This window comes from Rattus norvegicus, chromosome 11 (assembly GCF_021556685.1).
Source record: "Rattus norvegicus strain SHRSP/BbbUtx chromosome 11, alternate assembly SHRSP_T2T, whole genome shotgun sequence".
NCBI classification, from domain to species: domain Eukaryota; kingdom Metazoa; phylum Chordata; class Mammalia; order Rodentia; family Muridae; genus Rattus; species Rattus norvegicus.
The window spans coordinates 22,537,971-22,558,838 of record NC_141544.1 but is presented as its reverse complement, the minus strand read 5'-3'; the positions used below and the strand labels follow the sequence as shown (position 1 = coordinate 22,558,838).

The window sequence follows — 20,868 nt, the reverse complement described above, 5'->3', positions numbered from 1 at the left end:
TACATATTGCAGCAGTTTAATAAAAATATTTCTAAGATCTCAGGTAAAACTCAAGTATTTACTCATCTGTTCTCTTAGCTGTAACAATTTTGATTTGTGCTCATATACGCCTCAGGAGCCACGACTGTGACGGCTCCCTTCAGCATCTGACCTTGAACAGTTGGAATGCCATTTGGATAGGGGGATGCTATGACAGAATCATGACTACCTCCACCCTAGCAGCATACTGACTTAAAACCCTGTGACTGTTCTGGTGGTTATGCTTTCAGTATGATATTCATTAGCAGGCGATATGCCTTAAAACAATCTTTGAGGTTCAAAGTTGGCATGCGCTATTATACAATAGACTTGGATGTAGTAGAGGGGTTGAAATATACAACCATGGTGCATCTATTCTACTGCAGAGTACAGAACAGTAATGGAAAATGACCTGAATTCCTATATTTTACTTTTAAAAATGTTTTGTTACTTTATGTAAACACAAAGAAAAAGGAAGAAGTCCTTGGAAAGAATATAGAGGGGAAGAGGGGAACATGACCAGGTATTAGGTGGGGGAACAGGACTGAAGTTCTGAGGGCCAGCAGAAAGAATGGAAACAGGCAACCTTGGAAGATAGAAGGTGGGGATGGGGGTGAGCTCCAGAATGTACCAGAGACCTGGAAGATAAGAGACTCTCAAGACTTCAAGACCTTAGGTGAAATGCCCTACAGTGGGAAGAGGGAACTTGTAGGACCCACTTCCAGTAAGAAGACAGGGCATCAAGTAAGGGATGGGGTTGTCATCCCACAGTCAAAAACTATGACCCATAATTATTCCTATCTGAAAGAACTGAAGGGATGGAAATGGAGAGGAGCCTGAGGGACAGGAGGTCCGGCAACAGGCCCAGAGTGGGATCCAGCTCAAGGGGAGGCCCCAAGGCCTGACACTCTTATTGAGACTATGGGGTACTCAGGAAAAGGGACCTATCATGACTGCCCTCTGAAAGACCCAACAAGCAGCTGAAAGAGACAGATGCAGATACTTACACCAACCAATGGACAAAGCTGCTGACCCCTTTGGTTGAATTAGGGATAAGCTAGAAGAAGCTGAGGAGGAGGGTGTCCCCATAGAAAGACCAGCAGTCTCAACTAACCTGGACCCCAAGATCTCTCAGGCACTGGGCCACCAATCAGGCAGCATAACCAGCTGATGTGTGATCCCCAAAACATATACAGCAGAGGACTGCTGGGTCTGGGTTCAGTCAGAGAAGATGCACCCAACCCTCAAGAGACTGGAGGCCCCAGGGAGTAGAGAGGTCTAGTGGGGTGAGGGGTGGAAGAGTGGGGACATCCTGGTGGAGACCGGGTTGGGGGTATGGGATGTGAAACAGCGAGAAGGTAGACCAGAAAGGGGATAAATTCTGAACTATAAATAAAGATAAAAAAACAAACAAACAGAAAACAAAACAACAAGAAAATGCTGGAGTTGATCGTGAGTTGGGAAAGGAGAGGACTGGGAAAGCATGTAGTATGTCACTCTTTATTGGTTCAGTTTTCTAATACAACTTGTTTTCTCCAGAAATGTAGGAATGTAATTTTTAATATTATAGAAATCAATAATCATCACCAATCTCACCATTGCTATCGTATCCAAACACATGTGGAAAACATAAAAATAAAAATATATGCACCATATGCACCATGAGACAACTAGACAAGCATGGCCTCCGTGGTTAAACATATTGCTTGGTTTTACCAGCACAGCCAGAGGAAAACCCTCAGGTCCTCACAGGCTTCTTTACTGGTCTGCTACATGCAGCCAATGCAATTTCTTTCACAAGGTACACAGGGACATACGGCTAAATACTTAAAAAATCAGTAGGCTCTTGGAAGATGTACCACAATATACAACTTTCTCTCATATTACTTAGAAAGTGTCCCCCCACCCCCATTTAAGTTATAGATTAGAAAGAACAGGTTTTCCTTCGGAGCTCACAAGTTTTAATTTTGATTTGATACTCACTTGATAATATTCTAGGTGAAGAAATGAAACAGGGATACAGAAAATACAAAGGGAATTGATTTTTCCTCTTTGTAGATGAACAAAGTGAAATCACAAGAAAAATATCACACACTGGGGAAAATATATCCTCCCTTTCTAAGCATGAAATGTGAAACGTGCCTGTTTACCGCGCATACTTAGGTCTCAGCTTTACATCACAACACTGCTACTCACTCTATTGAGGAACCCTAATTATTGGAACACTGGACATTAAGTGTAAAAGTGACAACCAGTGTGCATGCATAAGCAAAGGCTTTTGCTGATGTTTTTGTTATTCTTCTAGATAGAAGAAGTGTTCATCCTTTCATAATAACTATAAAGATCACATTGAAAATCTTATTGATACAAATAAGACTTACTTCCCAATTTTCCAAATCTTGTATTATTGTGAAAAATAGCTAAAAGCATACTTAAAGTTTTCTCCTCGCTTGCTCCTGGCATTATCTCTCAAATAGCTCCATTTACAGCTTCCTGGGAAGAACCCACAGTGAATTCTCCAAAGATTGAGCCAGGTTGATGCCTTGCTACATAATATGCAAGACATACAAGTTTAAACATTGACAGTGCTGGAGAATTCAAACATGTTACCTATAACATATTGGTACTTTGTAGTGACAGAATAAATTCAAGTGACTTTTCCAGAAATGGGATCAGGAATTCAGAATCTGAAGTTTCTTTACTTGATGAATACATCCAGTCTTGACACTGAAGAATCTTTACAGATTCAATTTACATGTAGAAAAACCAATTATCATAGACCATTTTGGTAAAGACAGAAATGTAATAACAGAATCTTAATTTATTCATACTTTCTATATCTAAAAGCATGTTGTAACAGTTTAAAGGTGAGTAAGTAAAAGTGAGGAAAGGTCAAAATCAAATGAGATTTGCAAAATGTGATGGATTATAAAGAGAACATTAAGCTTGGAACAATAAGAAATTTGAAGAAGAAATCTCTCTGTGCTTAAGGAACTTGGCAGAATCTTAACAGATTAGCAGTGGAGAACTGTGGAGGAATTTTAATCCAGGAACATGGCTACTCTGACAAGGGATCATACCAAAGACTGTCTACATCTGTGTGACCCAGCTGAAATACAGACATGCCTTTAGTTCCAAGAGACAGAGGCAAGCAGATATCTGAGTTCAAGGCCAGTCTTGTATAGAGCAAGTTTCGAAAAAGAAAAGCTTAGGTCCAAAAATGGTGGTGCATGCTTTTAATCCCAGCACTATGGCAACAGAATGATGCAGATCTCTGAGTTCTGGTCAGTCAGTTGGGAGTCACTGCAGTGAGTGCAGTGAAAAGAATTGAGTTTGTTCATGAGTTCAACAGAGACAATCGAAGCCGTCTTAGAAGAATCCAGAAGATTAGAACATATTGTCAGAGGTAGTTTGAGGTTAAGCACAGCAACACAGTCAGAAGATGAGAGAAGACAGTTTGAATCAGTCTGCTTGGAGAAGAGTTTAGGCCAGAATAGGTAAATTGAATCTGACAGCTAGAGTTCAGAAAGAGCTAGAAAGGATGATCTTAATGAAAAGCAAACATCTGAGACAAAAAGCACCCCAGGTAACTAAAAGTTACAAATACAGAGAAGCACCCACTGAAGAATTCCTTTACCATCTCTTTCAAAAGGTTAGAAGGCAAACACTAATACCCACTGTATGGTTTCGTGGTCAATGTCACATTTAGAATTTTGAGTTAAAATTATTTTCTAAATAAAGCTTAAGAGATAAGATATTACACTGGGGCATCTGAAGAAAATCTTTCATTGAATGAGAGAGTACAATGGGAGAATGTATGATGTGGTTGCTGTTCGTAGAGACTATGACACTATAACTCCATTCATCAAACATCATCAGTCAGCATGGTAACGTAACAGGTGTGGCACCTGGCCCCACTCGTGCCTGTCCACATTTGTAAAACTAAGCTGCTAAATCTGACAGCTTCAGATGATCAGAGTCAGGCTGATGCCTTAGTTTGGATGGAGATAAAATTTACTTTTTAAAAGTAAAACTGACTAGTTCATGTTGCTGAAGAATACTTTGTGTGCTACTGGAGGAGAAAAGTAACCATGGGTATCACCTAGCTTCGAACTCTGTGACCACCATAGCATTCTGCCTGCAAAATAAACTGGTGCAATGGTGGCACAAGTGTTATGAAGTAGACAACCAGGATTTATTGTCTATAAAGCTCACCGGATGAGATAAAACTCTTACCTGACACTTCTATAGTAAGCAATAACCTGAGACTAGATAGACAAGAGGACTAAGGCTTGTTCTGCTAAAGGAACATGGTGATGAATTGACGCATACTGAGATATTGCTTTACCAATCAACTGAGTATTGTTCAAGAATCATCAGAAAAGTTTATTGCAGTAGTTGGAACTTAGTACAGGAATGCACAACGAACAATATGCAGAGACTGAGAAACTTTGGAGCAGTAAGCCCTAAATGTTCATGGAGCGCTACATGAGATGTCTTATCAAACTCCTCTTCTCAAAGCACAGAAGATTCTGAGTTCCAGAAATGGTAGATAGCTCTAAGGAAATAGTATCTTCTAATCAAGAAGGACTGAAAACTCACAGAGGCTGTAACAGAACACAGAAGTCCTGCACAAGTTCACAAAAGACCACTACCACCACTCTGCATTGAGAGGGTAAACTAGACACAAAGTCCCACCCTTAGCTACAGAGGTATTTTCAATTGTTACCTGCTAGGAAAGGAAAAATCAGTCCCCTCCAGTGCATTGTCACCTGTTATAGAAGTCAATGTCTAGGGCAGGACTCATGCCCAGGGGAAGTTACCCAACAAAAAAAGTGGACTTGATAGTATTTTGTGAGGTTTTGTTTATTTGTTTCTTTTATTATTTTTGTCTTATTAGTTTTCTTGTTTATAGGTTATCTCTTTGGGCATTTTGTTTTGTTTTGTCTTGTTTTTTAAAGAGAAAGAGGAGATGAGAGAGAGAACATCAAGTTAGGTGGTAGGAAGATCTGGAGTGAATTAAAGGAGGGGAAAGAATATGATAAATATTTATTATGTAAATCATGTTAAGATAAAAACTCAAAAACATGAAACTTTAAAATTCCCCTTACAAACAGTCACAGAGTCCATTCTGCTTCAGAATGAGCTCCATGTACCGTTTTTTATTCTGTTTCCGGCACCTTAGTTCATGCCCTAGTTATACTTAAGGTATTCTGCAATAGCCCATGATTAACACCGGAACTGGAAATCTCTCTCTCCATTGAGACTCAAGCATGACAACTTGCCATAGTACATACATTCTTATCAAGTAAATTCCTAGTTCAGAAGCCTTTGACAATGTGTCATAAAAATGTCAAGAAAAATGCTTAAACTAATTAATATGGCTTTAAAACAATCTTCTATTGCATGATGTGGATGGTGCTGTTAGCTTTACCTCTTAGTACTTCTATTGTGGTCACCATTCTTCAATTACTCTTTAGGACTGCCTATTATCTAAGGATGGTCTATGCTCCAACCACTGGGCTGGCCTTCCTTATTTTACTTTCTTCTTCTTCCTAATGCCCTGGGTGTAGGCCTCTCATTCTTTCCTCCGCTGTTTTACCCTGTCCTTGTCTTGTTTTCCCACGAACACTTTTGCTTCTCTCCCATTTATTGATATAAATAAATATCTGTCCTATCACACTTTTGTTTTATATATCTCTGCTCCAGTGAGGGTTGGGCAGTATAGCAAAGGTATCAGAAAGGACTGAAGCAGAAGCCATGATAGCTGTGAATATAAATTAGGAGACAGCATCGGAAATATTCTCCTTGTTCTGTCTCTTGCTCATTGCTCTCCTCCTGCCTCGCTGACAATTAGGATCTAAAATGTGAGTCATGCCCTAAATTTTAGAAGAGACACTGAAAGAAGATGGGGCATTGAATTATATCCTCCCTAGACAGAGAAGTAGGGTAAAGAGATGATTATCAAGGCTGAAGAGATGGTTAAGAGCACTGACTCTTCTTCCAGAGGTCCTGAGTTCAAATCCCAGCAACCACAAATAACAAAAACATCTAAAATACACACACACACACACACACACACACGAGAGAGATGCTTATTAGCTGCAACTATGAAGGTTTTTATATAGAAAAATGAAGTGCTAATTAATTGCTTATTAGAACAAAAATTTCAAATTTTCAAAATTCAAAAATTCAAAAATTTTCAGAATCTCAATTTCAGAGACTAAGCAAAGATCATGAATTATTTAGCCCAAATATGCTAGGCAAAGTTAGTTACCACAAGTCCCTCACTTTTCAGGTGAGGAGGCTGAGTTCAAAGTGGTATTTGGTCTTTTCCCATATGCTTATATTAGGAAATATTACATTATAACAGGCATATTCACTGGCAGAGAAAAGGATATTTCCCTGGCATGGCTGTCCCGACTCGGTAGTCCGTATAGCTCTTGCTTGGGTGGAAGTTGAAAATAAAAAGAAGTCCTGCTCTCTCAAAGGTGATTGTCTTATTGCCTTCGTGCTTTTCACTCACGTAGGCCTGCAACGATATCACATTACATTCACGTCACTCTGAGATGCTACTGCAAGCAAACGGTTTCCGTCAGGCTTCTCTTGTCATTCTTAATATGCATTGCTCATTATTACGCCGAAAGGAAATCTCTCAGCTCTACGGTTTTTGAATGTTACAGTTTCGACAAACAATATTAAAAGCAGCTTCAAGAATATAAAAACTCCACTGTTCATGTTCTACCCCGAGAGCACAAACAGAGGATCCAGTCAGTGCTGTGGGTTACTTTGGAGTAGCAAACATAGCATTTGTAGGACATAGTGTTTGTGTATATCAGACATAAGGATAAAATGCATTTTCCAGAAGAGTTTGTTTTAGCAACCAGATTAGTGAAGTAAAGTAAATACAATTATTTTTTCAAAGTCACTATAGCATTACATCCAGTTTTGAAATTGTTGTTATTCTAAAAATCATACTTTTTTTTTACATAACTCTGCAGACTGTCCATCACAAGGTAAAGTCCACTGCGGAATATTTCTTAATAATATGAAAAGGTCTAAAAAGTAAATTACATTTGCACAGACCTGGATCCTTGTTGCTAGCTGTCTTTGAAAGCCCTTGCATCTTCTGCTCACTCTCACCTAAGTCTAGAACTGTGGATTTAGTGCCATGTTGACCAGCAGCATGCCATAGCAAGTTAGCAGTGAGAGCTATGGCTACAGAGCAAATACTTTGTTCCTACTGAAAAGAAGCATCCTGTGGCCCTTTGTATCTGGAAATGGCGTGGCTAATAAACATGATTAAAGCATACACATCATGTAGCCTGTCACACTGAATATACAAATACCTTTGTTCAGTCACTAAACGAACCATAGGTGCCAAAGAACAAATTTATCGACAGTAATTTCAAACAGGACCAGCAGGAAGTAAACGGATTTGAACTAGCACATACCTACAATATGCTAATTTTTGCAAGGAGGGGGAAAAGGCCCATGTAAAATTTGCACCTGTTAATTACATTTTTCTCAAATTATGGAAAACTGGGACTTTAATAACAGAGGAGAATTCAGACTTACGCAAAATACCAAGCAACATGCAGGTATAATGGCATCTATTGAAATGACAAGTTAGAGACTGGTAAAGAAGGGGAAACTGGAATTTAAAAAAAAATAAATAAAACCCTCCATGTTGTCAACGTAGTTTCTCTTCGACAGCATAATTATTTACACAAAGGAAAACCAGTCAAAACAATTAAGATGTTTCCACAGCAATTTCCAAAATGGGTTTCATGCAGAGTGTCTGGCATTTATTTTTAACCAATTGAAATGAAAATTACTAAATTTAAACAACAACAACCAACTAAACAGGAAAGTAAGCAGGGCCGGCTATACGCCTAAGACTTCCATTATCTACTGGGGAGAATCCTGTGACATGTTTTGACAACCTACAGTACATTACAGGGCACTACACACTTGACTAATGGAGTGCCGCGTAGAAGGTCTGCATGCAGATGTAAACCAGTTGCCATTCCGAGCACGCCCGGCCCTGGTGACTGAAACATCACATTAGAGTGAAGATCTTACCTGCGGAGCCGAGAGCCAACCACATGTTTCTTCCAGTCTGTTCATATCTCTGTCAAAGTTATTCAGGAACTTATAACGAAGAAGGTCGTCATCGGTTAAGTTAAACTGCCTTCTGGCATAATGGTAACTCTCATTATTTCCCTTCCTTGGGAAGTCCAACCATTCAGGATGCCCAAACTCATTCCCTGTATGAAAACAAATAAAACATTTCTCAAATGCAGAATAGAAACAGGAACATCTCTCACTAGTAGAACACTATGAGTCCATACTTCCAAACTTATTTAAAACTAAATCTAGAGTGTAACTCATTAGAGAGGCCTCTCTAAACAATGGAGGCATCTACTCTACAAACAGAACTTACCAAGCCTGGGGAGAGTCTCAGGGAGGAAGAGCACTTGCCGTGCAATCATGGGTATGTGAGCTCAATTCTCTAAACCTCAGGCATGGCTGCATGTGTTATAACCCTGGCATCACAGACGGGAAATGGGCAGATAATTAAAGTATACTGGCCTGCCAATGTAGCCAAATCAGAGTGCTACTGCTTGAGTGATAAGCATGACTCAAGGAAGTAAGGTTGAGAACAATAGAGGAGGACACAGATGTGCTCCTCCTGCCTCCATTTGTATGCACATACACCTATATACTCACATGCATTACACACACACACACACAACACACACACACACACACACCACACCATACCACCACCACCACTACCACCAGCACCAGTACCACTATCAGTACTACCACCATTACCACAAATACCACCACCACCACCACCACCACCACCACCACCACCACCACCACCATCACCACCACAACCAACAACAACAACAACAGCAGCAGCAGCAGCAGTAACAAAACCAAGAAGCATCACATTCCGACTCTGAAACCCCGTGGTTCAGCTTCAGCTGACTAAAGCATGAAGATCATTCTACCACACTACAGTCGGCACACATGTTGTAAATTTTTGTACGTATTCTTTTCTCAAGTTTCCTGGTCACTTTACACATGTATCTATAATTTGGTGCGTGTGGGTGTACAACTGTGACACATGGATAAGAATTAATTTAAACATTATTTCTTCCTATAGTGATGAGAGTCAGAAGACAAATGCGATTTAAAATGATCTATCAGGGAATTGCTTTGCATAGTGAACTTGGTTAAGAAATTGTGCAGTTTACATTGAACATTATAGGTTTAGAGTAATAAAAGTAATTCTGCAAAATTGTATTATTTTCCTCTAAATGAAAATACTTCACATGCTGTGTTCATAGAATACCAGAGGAAAGATATGTTTCTGTCCTTATGAGCCAACTCTAAGATGCTCATATAGACAAGAGGCCCCCTTTTGGTACACTCAGAATCCTTCTTCGGGAAGAATGCGTATCAGTTGAATACACAGACACAAGGGGACATCCACACCTCACCTCCCACCAAGGCTCAAGGATCATCTCAGAAGACAGGAGAGAAAAATTAAAATACCTGGGGAGAAACACTGTATTACAGACAGGGCTGGGGTACTGCACTCAAAGTCAAAGCCTGTTCGAGATCAAAATAGTAAGCTGGACTGGAGGGGCCTTCACCCTACAGCGGAGCTACAGAAAGGGGATGGCTCTCAGTGAGGGAGAACAAGTTCTTCTTCAAGGGTGTGGACTCGAGCTCCAGCGAATGGTCCCATATCCAAGCTACATGAGAGGCCTGACTAGACACATTGGGTTATTAAATTAAAATCCCAGTCAAATATTTAGGATCATGATTCAAATTAAAATTGTCTTATCCGTTGTAACTTTTATTTATTGTATGTTATCAGACATAAATTTGCTTATTTAAAATACAAACTAATAAACCAATAAGCATACTTATTTAATACAGAACATGGAATCAAATTTCAAATAAAGAAAAATAGAGCCCTTTTTAAAAATGTGGTGACATGATAAAACTCTGATTAAGTAATCACATATTGATCTCAATTAGAATTATATCTGGTTGTCAACCTTCCTAATGCAGCAACCGTTTAATATAGTTCTCATGTTGTGGTGATCCCCAAACATAAAGTCGTTTTTGTTGCTATGTCATAACAGTAATTTTGCTACTGTTATGAGTCAAAATCGAAACATCCGATATGCAAGATATCTGATATGTGACCTCTGAGTAAAAGTCATTCAACCACTAAAGGCTTGAGACCCACAGGTAGAGTCCTACTGATTCAGATCTTCTGGAAAATCTTCCCCGAAGAGGCTTTAAAACAAACAAACAAACAAACAAACAAACAACTGCAACCATCAGAAAGCTGTACAACAGGAAGAGCAGCAACAGCCAGAACAAAAACATTTTTAGAGAAACCTGTATCAGTGACTTGACACACAACGTACTCCACAGGGTGGGTTTGGATGTCATCACAGTTGTAAATGTGCCGACCTGCAGCAAATGAAGTTTGATGCAGACAAACCCAACATGAAATTTCATACTTCTTTTTTTATTTGGTTCAAAGTCATAGACACAAGTGCAAAATAAATGGAAGTAAATTATGTGGAGGCTCTGAAGGTGACCTTGGAAGAGCAGCAAAGCATTCTTAGGCTGCCCTGCCAAACCTGCAAAGTGCCTGTTAGGAGTCCCAGCTCACAGCCTTAATGAAGAAAAATACTATCATTACAGGAAGGTAAAAAAAATGTTTTCCTCAGTTGTGGTCTACAAATTATTTAGGAAATATGGCACTGCTCGAGACAGTACAGTGAAATATGAACATCGAAATGACCTGATAATGAGGGGCTGGTGTATATTAAAAATGATGAGGAACATAAATGTGTTTTTTGTGATGGCCAAGAAGGTGGTGAATTTATTTTAGAATAGACAATTCTACGGGCTGGGAACAGCATGGTCTTAATAAGCATTTGAAGTTTACTCAATGGAAAATGCTACCCTAAACCGCACAAGGATGCTGTGTCTGGGCGTCATGTGGCATGTGGTCACGCCCTGTTCAGTTCCACAGGTAGTCAGAACCTGGGCTCAGTAGGTGCTGGGGACGCCCGGTCTCCTAAGCAATACACCTCAGGTGCAGTCCTATATACACCGTTCTTCAGTGGAAATGTTTTCTCCATACTTTCTAGGCATTTTAGCCTTCAATGTATTTGAAAAAGAAAGATTCTATTTGAATCTTGGGAATTAGGAATATGGGACACATGGAAAATTTTTCTAAGCAACACGAGAAAAAGAAAATAAGACAGAAACATTTTTTAAAACTGCTGGCTGGTTCCTTCAACAGATAAGAGGCTTAGGAAAGTCACATTTGAAATTACTGTGGGACCCAGAGGCAATGACTGCGACACTTGAGAACAGTACTTTTAGTCCAAACACGCATTACAAGTAACCAGGCAGTCACCATCAAAGCATCTTTCAGCTCGTTAAGTTATGATTATGATCCGTAGTATAGCACACAGGATGTTACCAAATTCAAAATGAAGGCAAGAGAACAATTTTTGAGTTCTCACTGGGGACAATTTGTTAAAAAAAAATCGCAGTTCATGTCATGATTCACTGAGTTCAACGGCGCACCAGACTTGAGTGTTTTGAGAAAAGAGATGACTGACATATTTGGCGAAACAACTTTAGAACAAAATAGGCAAGCAGGTGACTAATGCTGCTACAGTTAATGATTCTAGAAAATTCAACAAAGTTCTTTCTCTTCTTTTCTGTTTCCTTGGTACACGTTCCCATTCATGTCTGGTTAATTGTGAAAAACCTCTAAGCACAAAATTCCTATTGGGATTCCTTTCCCTGTGATTAATTTTTTTTTTCTGTTTGATGTAAAGGTCTAAGCTATAAATTGACAAGAAGCCAGCTGGTAGAGTGATGGAATTCAAGACAATATAACTAATGAAAAGCCCCAGTTCTGTTAGCTGAACATTTTGATTAGCAGGCGTGTGTATTTTGTTTTTCTAAACTGCAATGCATACTAATTTTACCTAGGAATTAATTAACGTCTACAGTGGCCTCAGTGCTCTAGGATATATATATATATCCCCCTCCAATACACAATTCTTTGTTGTTCCCCAGTTTATGTACATATGAAAATAATACACAGTCCTAATGAGGGGAAAAATTCTTTCTACTTCTTTGCTTAACTCTACTGAAAACTATCTTTTAAAAGAGCCTTCTATTTTAAACTACTTTATACTTCTGGCCTGTAATGAGTGGGTTCTTTACAAAGGGAAAAAATACAGGATAAAAGTTTTCCAAACTGGGCGCTGACAGTTCCCTTTGTAAAAAAATAGACTTGCAATTCCTACCCTCCTTCCTGGACAGAGAGCTGTACGCTCATGTGTGCTTCCTACAGCCAATGGTTCCTTTTAGCTCTGCGCTGGCCATGTGCACGACTCTAATTGATGCTTATCTATTCAATACTGTTTGTAAGCACATGTAGCATGCACCAACGCCATCTCTCTCTTAGGCCTAGAAGCTAAGGAGTAGGAAAGACAAAGTGGCTGGTCAAAAAGATGTAAAGGATCAATGATAACTATAACAAAAACAGTGGGAGAGAATAGCAGACACCCTACCGTGAGCAGGGATTCGGTGGAGAGAGGCTGGTTTGCATATTGGGAGGAAAAGGAAGACTGTTCAGCATTACGTCTTACAGAGGAAGGCAGTCCTCAGAAGCACTCTCAGAATTGTAGGAAATTACCTTTCTTAAGCAGGGACCCAAGTCTCTGTGGTCTAGGCCCAGGAAAAGCATAGAGAAACAGAGGAATGGATACATAAATCAGAGACGGAAGAGGATATAATAAGGCAGGAATGAAGAAACTTGATTTCCTGGGCAGAAGAGGAAGACTTGGAATAGGAAGCTGAAGTCCAGAGGGACGGAAGCTAAGCCAGTGGAACTAGGAAACTGAAAGCTGAGCTCAGGGAAAGGGATATCCCACCAGTAAGGATGCCCACCATGCAAGCACTACAGTGGGCATCCAAGTTGAGTAAAGTCTCATGGATGAGAATAATTGATTAACAACAGCAGATACCAATGAATATATCTGAGAATACACCCACATTACTGAAGAGTGAATCAAGAGACATAGCCATGCTGAATTTTCTATTTCTTCATTCAAGATATTCCTACAAGGACTTAAATACATACCGGACAAGGGTGACTCCCAATGGCAGTCATAAATCACATGCCTTCTATTTTACTTTATTAAAATAAAAAGAAGACTAGTGCCCTACTTAGTATCCACAAAAATTGTAATGGTGACTATAAAACTAAAATGCTGTGCACAACAGATAATACATTCTAGCTCTTTGTCCACCTAAAAAGAGGGTGGGCATCTGGAACAAATGCTGGGCGATTCCCCTTACACTGTCTAAGGATGGAGTATTCATTCATTTCCATTAGCAGAGTGGGATCAAGAGCCTGTGGTGTAGTGCTGAATGCTAGGTGTGTAGTAGCAAGGTGGTTCCATTCTGTTCTTCTGCACTGGCTGATGCTCTCATACCCCTGATCAATTATGCACAAAAAGTCCAGAAGGGATTGTAAAATGGGCTGTAGGCATTTGTTACACTATTACCAATTCAAAATTATTTTTGGACTTGGTCAAACCTATGAGTTAGGCAGATGCCAGTAGACAAAGTAAACACTTAGGTTAAATGTCTGAGAACGAAGTTTGTCAAAATACAATGAACTAACCAACAGAAAACAAAAACATAGCAGCACCTGACCGATACAGATGCAGTTACTCACAGACAACCATCAGACTGAGCCTGAGGACCTCAATGGAAGAGCTAGGGGAAGGACTAAAGGAGCTGAAGGGTTGCAACCCCATAAGAACAACGATATCAATCAACTAGATTTCCCCAGAGCTCCCAGGGACTAAACCACCAACCACAGAGTACACATGGAGGGACCCATGGCTCCAGATACATATGTAGCAGAGGTTGGCCTTATCTGGCATCAATGAGAGGGGAGGCCTTTGGTCCTGTGGAGGCTCCATGCCCCAGTATAAGGGGATATTAGAGTGGTGAGGAAGGAGTGGATGAGTGGGTAGAGGAGCTCCCTCATAGAAGCAGGAGGGGGAGGGGAGGGGGGATTGTGGAGGAGAAACCAGGAAGGGGGATATCATTTGAAATTTAAACCAAGAAAATGATTAAAACAAAACAAAACAAAAAACAAAAACAAGAATACCTCACAACCAGTGCTCGTAAGTACAAAATCAGATTAACTTTGTATTATGTATCGCTACAGTAGAACGAGCACAGCCATGCCTGCAAGCAAGGAGTTTTCAAAATGCTACACTGCAGAACTATTAACAGTGAAGGGTTACTATACAGTAATGCTGTTTTACTCACCAAATGGAAAACAATTCTAATACATGAGATCTATGATAATTAAAAGATATTAAATAAAAGCAGTTAAAACTTCCCAAGGGCCTCCAACATATGCATGTGTTACAGCGGCAGTTACTTTAAGGCTAACAAAAGTTATTCAATACAAAATCCATTCCATTTACAAATATTTTCTTTACAAATATTTCAGAAAGGTAATTAATGGGACCTTCTGAAGCCATTCAGGCATAAAGCACGTGGGCTAGCATTCGACTTTGATGTCTGCGTTCCATTCACTGTATTCCACCCCCAGTATGTGTTTCAAACAATAGACACGTAAAGCTCCCATGAGTGTGCAAGTGCTAGGAAAGATTAGGGGACAAGAGCTGTAAATAAAGCATATGGATTACTGCCCTGTCCTTCCTCTGCACTTTGCCTGCTCTGGGGCTGTTGCTGTTAATAGTATATGTTACGGCTGGTTAGTCTCCAAAAACCTTCTATTTGCTTTGGTTTGGCAGTCCTGGGGGCTGTACCTCATGCTTTACACACAAGCAGGTACACAGGTCCCCTCACTCAGTATGTCTTTGTCAAAATCCTGCACAAGGCCTCACTGCCTCCCTTTGGCTCACACTGCCATTTGATTGATTTATCATTTATTTGGGTTTGGTTTGTTTTAGTTTTCGTTGTTTTTCCTTTACTAAAGCAATCATTTAAATAGCCATTGAGTTTTTTAAAAATATTTATTTATTTTTATTGGATATTTTATGTTTACATTCCCCCCTCTCCTTGCTTCTATAGAGATGCTCCCACTCCATTGTTTTCTTTTTAATACAAAGATTGGTAGCGATTGGAAAGGAATCCTCTGACATATTTTAAGTTTATTTTATATTGTATGAATCATAATACCACTGGAAAACAATAAACCATGCAAAGAATAACAAAGTGGTGGGAGAAGAGGACACTACGATACCCTTTGCTGAATTCAGAACGTTGGCAGGTGAGCAGAAAGTACCTCAGGAAAGCATTCCCAAATGGCTGTCTTGGAAGAAAGGGCTTTAAGTATCTTGCAATAAGGCATCTACTAAACGATTCTACCTACTCTTAGGTGGCACGGAATAGTAGGAAAAGGAGAATCATAAAATGAAGGCAAAATGCTTGACTGAAAGATACACACACACTCTCACACACACGCTCAGGGATGTGGGAAGACTGTGTTTTGTGGTTACTACCATTTTAAGTTTAGACTCAGAGGATTACTAGTGGAGTTATGCTGTGCATATCCGGGATGAAATGCTACCACTGCATCGCCATTACATCTTTGTGAACACGTTGTCATATACAGCAATGGAAATCCCCAGTCATCTAATCTTGCAGTGTTAAGCAATGCCATACAAAAGGAAGTGGTAAAATACTGGAGAGGGTGGGGAAGGCTGGAAAGAAAACATTTCTTTCAAAACCAATACCTATTTCTTTGAATACTCATTTCACTTCAAGGTAGAAGAGTGCTTCTCAAAGAATGTTAGGATTTTTCCTGCTCAAGCTTGGCTGGACTGTCCTCTTCCATGGCCTTTCATCAGTGGGCAGTAATTCTAATACAGACTTTCCTGTGTCATATATAATATTTTATACCACATGACATAATCGATTGACCTGCAGGGGTGTGCCATTCTTTGACATTTCTACTGTCCAGTGCATGTGTCATATATAATATTTTATACCACATGACGTAATCGATTGACCTGCAGGGGTGTGCCATTCTTTGACATTTCTACTGTCCAGTGCATGCTCCTGATCAGTGTTGGTTGGGGACTTGCATATCAGCTCTTGCTTCATTTTGGGTTAGCAATGCCAACAGAAATAAGAAAGTTCGAAAGCAGCAGGACATCTGTGAGCAACGCGACTCCTCTTCCCTTAGGAAGAAGGTCCTTACTTTAGACATTGCCCTTGACAAAATTCTCGTGAGATTTTTAACAAAATATGATCTATCAACCAGGCTTGAAGGCTATTAAGATGCTAGACTGAAAACAACATAAACACTCTTAATATTTTCAAGATAATTGCATTGAAATCATCATACATAAATCATACATAAGTCTCCCTGAGAGGTGAACACAGCATGAACAGAAAGAAATAGCACTATTCTCCATTTGAGAAAACCATAAAATCTCCAATAATGTATTTCCACAAGGGACAACATTATAAAAGAGAGAAGCTGTCAATGAGAAAACAGCTCCTATAATGAGTACTTTGCTTGGTGGTGGGTTTGGCTTTGCCACTGTCCAACCATTTCCTTCAAATGTATCTCTCACTTCTATTTGAATAACTGGGATTTCTTACTTGTCAATTCTTCTTTAACTCCTAGTACACAGGACCAGTGCCCATTAACCAACCAGATCCTGACCCAGGAACCTCCTTCTGTATCTGCCCCCAGTTCTTTGACTTGTGATTGCTAATCATACTGCCTAGATTTTTGTTCTATGTTCATCACTCGGGTTAGATATCATCTCCTGTGATGGAGATACAGTTCCTTTTCACTTAGAGAGACTTAATTTCCTTTTTCTAGTTTGAAAAATTACTTTCTTGACAAAGAGGTACTTTCCCTAGCCTGTAGTGTGGTTTCCAGTCTAATGGTGGGAATGTGGAATTGAATCTTCCAAGGAGAACCCCCCATTCCTTTTCTTTCCCCCTGAGCCCATGGATGTTTGGAAACTTAGACCTGATGATGTAAACAGGACTGTATCTCGGCTTTGTGTCTGGGATCCATGGATGTGAATTCATGAGAACTCATATCATTGAACTGACCACATACTGCTTAGAGACACATCTAAATATACTCTTACTCTTCTCATTATGAAGAGGAAAATTTGAAGGGAAATATGATAAGGATCATGAATCAGAATTAATATTAACTATAACTAACATTTATTTTATGTAAAAATCGATGTTAAAATTTAAACAACGTAAAGAAATATATTCAGAAATAAATGTAGTAGAATGCTTAAAGAGTAAGGAAATATCCAAGAGACTAATTAATTGAACTAAAAAGAAGAAATCAGCCTCCAGAATTGCACCACATTACAGTAGCTATCTGGGGTCCTTCAGAGACTGAAATATGAATGTATTTCTGGAAAAAAATGAACATTTTACTCAAAGTTTCCTCCAAACTTCTCAAAACTTTACAAAGGATCATTAAATGTATCATGTGTTTGGGAGTAGAAAGGAACTTTTAACATTCCAAGTGACAGATGTCAAGACTCATGAGTAGCTAAATATTCATAAATTGGCAGACATTCTAGACTATCATTAAGCAATATATACATAAATAACTTAATATTATTTCTGAGATCCATTAAAATTGACCCCTTATGTGATTAGTGGGAGGGCAGGGTAGGAACACTAAGTGTGATGTCTTCAATGAGATGTCCTCCATAGGTCCCAAGCACTTTAATAATGGTCCCTAGTTGGTAGCCACTTGGGAAGTATTAGAAGGTATAGTGTTGCTTGAGAAAGTTGTCACAAAAGGCAGGCTTTTAGGTTTCAAAGACTCATGTTATTCCCAATGTCCTTCCTATTTTCTGCTTACAGTCCAAGATATGAGCTCTCAGCTTTTGTCCCTGCTTGATGCTAGTTCCACACACCTGCCCTGATCCTAAGCTCCTGGGACTGTGAGACCCTTCTGTAACTTGCTTTGAACCAGGTGTTTTATCATATCATTAGTAGAGTGACAAGACACTAAGAAAGAACTTATTTACTGCCAATTCTACTGTACAATTTTATGCTGTTTAATACATTTCTAACATTACTGGTGTAGTCTCGAAAATTTGTCTACAAATTTAAAAAAGGAAAAATCAAGTATACAGTATGGGAGTTAAATATAGATATAAAAATAATAAATTTCATACTCAATAAAATTCTAATAAGTTCAGGCTGTATGATTTTTGTTGTTGTTGTCGTTGTTAGTGCTATAGGTACTATAATGGATTGAAGATTTTCTTTGTTGGTTGGTTGGTTGGCATTTTGAGACATGGTTTCTCTGTGAAGCCCTGCCTGTCCAGGAACTCAGGCTGACTTTGAACACAAAAGATTCACCTACTTCTGACTCCCGAGTGCTGGGACCAGTGTGGCACCAGCCACGACAACCTGGTAACTAGTTTTTGTTTTTGTTTTCTTAAGCATAAAGAGTTATCCCAAATTTATCACTTACTCAATACTGTAATTCATACAATTGCCTTCTAGTACAGCAGACACAGTGATCCACTCTTTACCAACGATGAATAAGAGTTAGTGTGTCAGAGCCAATACATCTAGGAAGGTAAGGACCCTGCCTAGTATCTGAACTCAGAAGGCAGAGGCAAGGGGATTGTTGCTTGCAGCCAGCTTGGTCTACACAGTGAGGTTAAGGTTAATATCAGACTTAGCTACAGGATGACACCCTCACTTTAAGTATTAGAAGGGAGAGTTAGGGGTAGACATCAGAGGTCAAATGCCTGCTGGAGAACTTCATCTTTGATAGCTGGATTCTAGCAACCCTAAAGGAGCACCAATATCCTTAAAGGAAAAGATGTCAGTTCTGGAACCAATCGCTATGTAGTCACTTCAGTATCCAGGTAAGAAGGTCAGGTAGGAAGTTATAAAGCTTATATTGACGATTTATAAATCAAGGTTACACTTTGAAATATTGACTTGGGAAGTACTTTAAAGAAATGATCAAAATCTAAAATAAGTGAACTTTCTCCAAAGGGGAGAGTAAGGTAGTCACAAAAGAGGCTGATGGTTCTGATGAAACAGGTACAGTGTGAGAGAAGCCAGAAAAGGAGGAAAAGGAGACTAGGCAGCCATAGCTAAGAAACAAAGTAAGTAAAAAGAAGAAGATGGGGTGTAATCAGCGAGACCAAGGGGTTCATGGACAGGCTGCAGAGGTTAGCAAGCAGTACAACCTTAGGAAGTAAAATGTCTGACATGTAGATGAGCAGAAGGAAACTTTCAAAAGTTAGAGAGGCGAACAGAGAACAGACAGTTGGTTCTGACACCTTTAACTACATAATGAAGAAGACCCAACGGAGGGGACACAGATAAATATTAACAAGTTCTAAGGATCAGAAAAGTGTGCATTCTCAAAAGAGATTATAGTATCTCTGGTAGTTTCTAAGATTAGTTTCCCAGTTTCTGTTTGTAATTTTCATAATAATTGAAACACATAATTATCAATTAAAACATATGAAGTGAAAAGAATCGATTCTAGCTTACTGCTCATAGTGCATCCTTTAACTGCATCGAGAGTAAATACATTTGTTGTTTCATTAAATTATGCCTTAAAAAATACCTTTATTATCTCCATCAAATTCAAAGAAAAGGCTGTGTGTTATTTAAAAAATATGGTGGCCCAGGTAAGAAAAGAGCAGCATTACCAAGTGTGGCATACTATAAAATATGCAATAGTCATAATTATCCCTTCTAAATTACAATAAAAAAATCTTTGTCTTCAGTGCGTTCCCTTTGATGTTATATCTCCTCAGGCAATCCTGGGCCTCATTTAGTCAATGGTAGCTTATATTGACAAGAGAAAAAGAAGAAAGCAAACAGAATAAAATAATTAAGTTGGAAGTAGGCTAGTATTCATTTCAAACTTGTTTTTAACTTTCAAAGTATTAAAACCTGTATTATTTAACTTTCAGCTACTTTAGAACTATTTTCAATAGAATATTTATGACACACAACGAAATGTTCATTCATTAGAAGTGTTCTCAAAGTCGGAAGTGGGCCTTCATGAAGTGATCAGGGTGATAACAGTATGTGCAGTAGGTTTCTCACACATGGGGTTTGGCCTTCTTCCTCCACCATTGGCCCGATATACTCTCTTGGCCTTCCTCTGTTGACCACTCAATCTACCACTGTGTTCTATCTCCACACAGTTCCTATGACCTGGTGTATCCCAGCTTTCAGTACCATAGGAAAATCAACTCTACCCTCAGAACCTAAAAGCAAACAATGCAAAATATGAAGATAAAGTTCTTATTTCATCTAATAGTTCACATCTGCACACAGAATAAGAAGACAAGGACAAAAGTCTAGGCCATGCTAAAAGAAATCTACCCAGCCACTAAGCTTAAAAGCTGAACAGTTATTCTTGTAGCAGACTTTTGTACACAGAATGTAACACCCAATCTGAGAAAAGGACAAGATGGTAAGTAAGAGCAATGTAGGGGCTTTATACTTTCTTATTCATTACACGTCCTTTTGGGATCCCCCAAATCCATGTGTAGTTCCAGACATTTTCAGCTCATTATTTCCACTCCATGAAATTGTACTATTACATATAAATTCCATATGTTTACATGTTAAGGATGTCTGAAGAAAGTACCCTCCTCCACCCAAGTGTAAAATGCTGTCTTCCTGGAGAGTTCTGTTACTTCTACTGAGCCTGAATCACTATGGCATGGTTTAGGAAACCATAAA

At 39.2% G+C, this 20,868-nt stretch overlaps 1 protein-coding gene across 1 annotated transcript in view; it reads right to left on the bottom strand.

Moving 5' to 3' along the window:
- The window catches only part of Gbe1 (1,4-alpha-glucan branching enzyme 1), a 262,662-nt gene that overhangs the window by 21,070 nt on the left and 220,724 nt on the right, over positions 1-20,868 (bottom strand). Inside the window, 2 exon segments of the mRNA NM_001100502.1 lie at positions 6,420-6,550; positions 8,104-8,288. Of these exon segments, the coding sequence (NP_001093972.1) occupies positions 6,420-6,550; positions 8,104-8,288 (316 nt within the window).